The 6,000-nt window shown below is 35.6% G+C and overlaps 1 protein-coding gene across 1 annotated transcript in view; it reads left to right on the forward strand.

Moving 5' to 3' along the window:
- LOC116588443 (trace amine-associated receptor 3) overlaps positions 1-4,355 on the forward strand; it is a 55,940-nt gene extending 51,585 nt beyond the window's left edge. Inside the window, exons 2-3 of the mRNA XM_032339491.1 lie at positions 2,591-2,678; positions 3,238-4,355. Of these exons, the coding sequence (XP_032195382.1) occupies positions 3,324-4,355 (1,032 nt within the window). The 5' untranslated portion in view covers positions 2,591-2,678; positions 3,238-3,323. The remainder of the gene's footprint in view (positions 1-2,590; positions 2,679-3,237) is intronic.
- The last annotated feature ends 1,645 nt before the right edge of the window (positions 4,356-6,000 follow it).

Genomic DNA, 6,000 nt, shown 5'->3' on the forward strand with positions numbered 1-6,000 from the left:
CTGTCTTGATTTGACAATTTCAATCAGAAATTCACACAAATCTGCTCTCTGGGTGGAATTTGCTTTTAGGCTAAGAATAATTTTGAAGCATGAAAAACAGAATTCATATTTGAGACTTTGCAGTTTAAGATCAATTTCTTAGAAGATTATGTTAAAAATGGACATTTTCTGACCTGTGGTAAGAGGAATAACAGTCATTGTTAATATTAGTTAGGTCTTTAAATTGGTATGGGTTTTGATAAGAGACTGTCTTACTGGTACACCATGAGCAGACATTCAGAGTGTATGTTTTAAGAGGTTAGTTTGAAATTTTATGTGGTTCTCTTAAGCAGTTGAGCAATCAGCTGAAATACTTCAGACACTTTACACTTCGGCCTTAAATTGCAGGGCAATCAGAGTTTAAAGGAGAAAAAGAAAGAAAGCACATTATTTATAAACATTATCCAAATTTGTGTTCAAATAAAAAAACTTTAAAATTTCCTTCTTATTACATTTAATTTGAGTAAGTGTATTAAAGTAATTGAGTAAGTGTATTAAAGAACAACAATACCAGTTACTCATATCTTCTTTTGTTGATCCTTCATCCCTGATATTTTCTCAACAATTAAAAATGAGAAAAATCATAGGGTGCCTGGGTGGCTCAGTCAGTTAGGTGTCTGGCTCAGGTCTTGATCTCAAGGTCATGGGCTCCACGCTGGGCATGGAGCCTACTTAAAAAAAATGAGGAAAATCTTAATTTAGATTAATTTATATATCTGTACATACATACACAGAATAGTAATGGCAATTTTAAGTTCTTTACCACACAGGTTCCAGAACAAGGGAATGTTTTCTAGCAATGGTGATACTAATATTAGTTGGTACATTTACAGGTAGCATGTACAAATACTTGCCTCTTTCTGTTAGAACTGTGGATTGTAAATTTCCAATTTTCTACTAAATCTTATATGATATTTGTACTTTAAAGTTATGAAAATTAGATTCTGAACCTATAATTTGCTTGGGCTACCTTTTCCTCCTGCTAAAATAAATGTGCTCACTGAAGATTCTTTTTAATAAACTTTACCTCCATAATATAATCTTACATTGAAAATCTGACTTCTAGCACATGTATGTGACTGAGGATATGCCAACCTTTTTATCAGTCCATTCTTCCATATGAAACTTAAGAGGGAAAAAGAAAAAGTTCCCAATAGTAAATTCTTTGAACTTATTAATATTTGAACATTTTTTACTTACAAAAATGGCAACTTCATAGAGGTCTGTGATTCAACATAATAGATTACATGGAAGATTCAAAATAAAGCAAACTTGGAAGAGATGCTGTAATTGTTGGGAGGAAAATCAGGGAGGAAGGTAAAAATAATGTAACTGGTTTAAAATACCTTCAGAGACAGCGTCCCCATTTTAGAGGAAACTGAGGCTCAGGGACACTGAGAAACTTGTCTAAAGTAATATGGTTAATAAGTGGTTGAGCCAATCATCAAACCAGGTTGGTCTGATTTCAAAGCCATACTGTAGGATGTAAAACAGCTAGGAGGCTAGAAACTGCATCCCATAATATGTCTTATGTAAACACTCCATTTGAAGTCTTCTCCAGTTCTGAAATTACGTGAAGTTTCCCTTATATAAGTAGTAATGTGTATGGTGGAAAATTTGATCACTTGTTGAAACACCTCCTAGAATCCTCTCAATCCTTAAAAAAAAAAATGGAGCAGTTATTTATATGCAACATTCATATGATGTTTCAATGTCCTGGCTGTCATCATTAAGTTCATATGTATGATTTAGGTATGACAGGGAGTTTCTTGGGCAATAATACACTTAAAGTATACTAATCATCATGAACTTACATACTGTACAAGTTTGTGAGTCTGTGCTTTCCATACAGTATTAAATTTATGATTATGAGAGTTTCAGCTGGAAGAAAATCCCCAACTCTGCACAGTATCAAACATCGCCAGAACCAGCCATTGAAATGACTTTTCATGATAGCCTATATCCCAAAGTAAATAGCAAAGAAGGTGCAATAACTTACTAAGAGTTTGGATTTATGCCCATTTATCCATTATCTCTTGTTCAGCCCACTGTAACCAGTAAGAATCACATGAGATTTGACTGGCCTAAGTCTATGAACATGAAATTTGTGAACCTTATGGATCACTCAGGGATGGAACTTATGACATGGTTCCAGTAGTTAGAATTTCAGAAGAGTGACAAAACTCAAGAAACATAGGGAAGGGGAACAAAGAGGAGAGGGCATTAAAGGACAGAGAGGAGGGGATGAAGAGAGTAGAGAGTAGAGAAACTATGAAGAATTGACCCAGATTTGACCCATAGGTACATGATTTTCCTTATATTTCAACTGCCATATGCCATTTATAACTCTTATAACACCTGCAGACTCTTTAAAGAGAAAATGTGAAATTATTGAAAGAATGTGTGAAGAAAAACATTGTGATTTCACGTAGCTTTCATGAATTAAGTATTTTTATGATGAGGGATGTTAACTTGTTGTAGTTCAAAAGAGTCTCTAGAAATGTCATTGCTCAAGGTAAAAGTTAACCATAAATTCTTTTTTTAAAAACAGCTTTATTGAGGTGAAATTGATATACAAGCTGGACAATTTCATTAGTTTGGACATATACAAAACCTGTGATACCATCACCATAATCAAGGTAACGGACATAGCCAAAACCTTCTGTCCCCCTGCCTTTTTGTTTTCTTTTTTAGTTTTAGTTGTTTGTATATGTGGGTGTTAGGAACACTTACATGAGATTTACCATCTTAACATATTTTGAAGTACACAATACCATGTTATTAACAAGAGGGACTATGTTGTATAACAGATCTCTAGAAATTTATTCATCCAGCATAACTGAAAGTTTATACTCATGGCACAATAACTTCTCCCTCCCCCATTCTGGTAACCAGTATTGTATTCTCTGCTTCATGAGTTTGACTATTTATAGATACCTATAGAAGTGGAATAAACTCTTGAGAAGCTTCCAATACATTAAAAAGAACAGAGCACTCAATAGATAAACTCATGTTGGATAAACAAACAGATGGGTGGAATAGAATAAAACAGAACAGGAAAGAATAAGCAGTTGAAAATTTTCCTTTCCTACTGCAGCAAATAACTCAGAAAACCATCACAATTTTATAATTTTATTAAATAAATAAAGATGGAAATGAATTAATAACAGATGACTTTGAACCTTATTGCACTTTTAGGAGCTGAAATTTCTGTAATCATTTTAAGAAGAGAAGAAACATTGAATCATCTTTCTAGAGAACGGAATTAGAAATGATAAAGCACCATGGACCTAACTTATATTCCTGAAGACTTATCCAGTTGTCCAAAATTTGGAAATAAATCTTGCCCTCCCATCAGCCGTTCTTTGCATGTCCGAGTGATAATGTATTCTATTATGACCGCAGCCATGTTTATCACTATCTTTGGAAACTTGGTTATAATGATCTCCATATCACATTTCAAGCAGCTTCACTGTCCCACAAATTTTCTGATCCTCTCCATGGCAACCACTGACTTCCTGCTGGGTTTTGTCATTATGCCGTATAGCATGGTACGATCAGTGGAGAGCTGCTGGTATTTTGGGGATGGCTTTTGTAAATTCCATGCAAGCTTTGACATGATGCTAAGCCTAACCTCCATTTTCCACCTGTGCTCCATTGCTATTGATCGATTTTATGCTGTGTGTTACCCTTTGCACTACTCGGCCACCATGACAACCTCTATGATAAAGCGACTGTTGGCATTTTGCTGGTCAGCCCCTGCTCTTTTCTCTTTTAGTTTAGTTCTGTCTGAGGCCAACGTTGCTGGTATGCAGAATTATGAGATTCTTGTTGCTTGTTTCCGTTTCTGTGCACTTACTTTCAACAAATTTTGGGGGACAATATTGTTTACTACTTGTTTCTTTACTCCAGGCTCCATCATGGTTGGTATTTACGGCAAAATCTTTATTGTTTCCAAACGACATGCTAGAGTTATCAGCAACATGCCTGAAAACGTAAAGGGGGAAGTGAAAAAAAACATATCTAAGAAAAAGGACAGGAAAGCAGCTAAGACCTTAGGTATAGTAATGGGGGTCTTTCTAGCTTGCTGGCTGCCTTGCTTTCTTGCTGTTTTGATAGACCCATATTTAGACTATTCCACTCCCATAATAGTACTTGATCTTTTAGTGTGGCTTGGATACTTCAACTCTACCTGCAATCCCCTTATTCATGGTTTTTTTTATCCGTGGTTTCGGAATGCTCTTAAGTACATATTGTCAGGCAAAATATTTAACTCTCACTCAGAAAATGCAAATCTGTTTCCTGAAGCACATTAATAATAATAATAAAAAGCTATTATAAAAGTGAAGAGAGTATTGAAAGTGAGACTTATTATTTTGGCCTCATACTTCACATTAATTATTTTATTAAATTTCAGTAATCTAGATAAGTGTTTTGTAATCTGCACAAGAATTACATTCAGTATTTTGATCAATCAATCAATCACTTATTAATTGTGAACTCTGTCAATCAACACTCCCATTTGACTGGGGGGAAATATACAAAAGAAATATGAAACATTTCAGAATAGGTTGGCCTCTATTTACACACACAAGACAATAATAAACCAATATAAGAAATAGCAAAAATCAAGTGTTAATGGTTTTGGCTGTTGATTCCACTCTAAAATTCAGACAAGAGGGGGCGCCTGGGTGGCTCAGTGGTTTAAGCCTCTGCCTTCGGCTCAGGTCATGATCCCAGGGTCCTGAGATCGAGCCCCACATCAGGCTCTCTGCTCAGCGGGGAGCCTGCTTCCTCCTCTCTTTCTGCCTGCCTCTCTGCCTGCTTGTGATCTCTGTCTGTCAAATACATAAATAAAATCTTTAAAAAAAATAAAAAAAAAAATAAAATTCAGACAAAAGAAGATCGTTGTGGGCTGTGGACCCATGGTAGAAGTGGGACAGAAGGTTGGACTTTACTATCAACTAGAAGTCCAGTTTATCATTTGACTTGGGAGAATTATTAACCATCATTACATAAATTACTTAGTCATTTCCTGACACCCTGAAGCTTGTTATAAAGAGCTAACCATAGGAGAAGCAGTTGATTACAAATCATCATATGCAATTTGTGCTTTTATTCTTGTGATTTTTCACTTTGTGGTTTATATTTGAAATGATTTCCTGTTTCCTTGTCTCTACTTTCTTCCTCTGCATGATGTGTCTACATTAACAGCCAGCAATCACAGGGCTTCTCCCTGTACTTGTTTTAATCACTTTTTCTAAAAGTTTCCCTAGAGTCCTGCCAAATAAATTTCATCCACACTACAATGTCTATGATTTAAGTTGGATCATTAATGTTTGGTGAAAATCCTTCTAGAGATTCTTCTGTAAAACATTAAGAAACAAACAGAAACTTTGCTTTACCTGCCAGATTGGAAAATACATGAATACTTGTAACAACCATGTCCTCTTCCTCTCCTACATGGGATTACATTGTGGGAGGGAAAAGAAGAGGAGCAGAAAGAGGGCAGACTGTTCCTGAGAACAGGAACAGGATAATTTAGTTATTTAGATAATTTAGAATAGGAAAATTTAGTTTTGGCTTTTTCTGGCTTTCTTCTGAGTTCTTCTCTCCACATTCCCTGACACACCATGTCCTAGATCCAACTGTGAACAATTAGCCAGACTCAACATGTGCCTTGAAGGACAATATGATTCCATAAAGATGACTCCTTTTCACCATCATTACAGTTTTCATTCCCTATACTTGTTGGTAGAAAAGCAAAGGTGCATAACAAATGCATAATTGAAGTACTTTCATGTCACCCAAAGGATATTTACTAATACAGTATAACTGCTGGTCTTGAGAAGAACATTTTAGGTTGTCTCCAGGGAGAGATATTAGGTGTGAGTAGAACTACCCAGGTCCTTTTTCCTGAGAATCCTAAAAGATGATGGATACTTCCATGTGGACCCACAG

The sequence above is a fragment of the Mustela erminea genome, chromosome 4 (assembly GCF_009829155.1).
Source record: "Mustela erminea isolate mMusErm1 chromosome 4, mMusErm1.Pri, whole genome shotgun sequence".
In the NCBI taxonomy this organism is placed as follows: domain Eukaryota; kingdom Metazoa; phylum Chordata; class Mammalia; order Carnivora; family Mustelidae; genus Mustela; species Mustela erminea.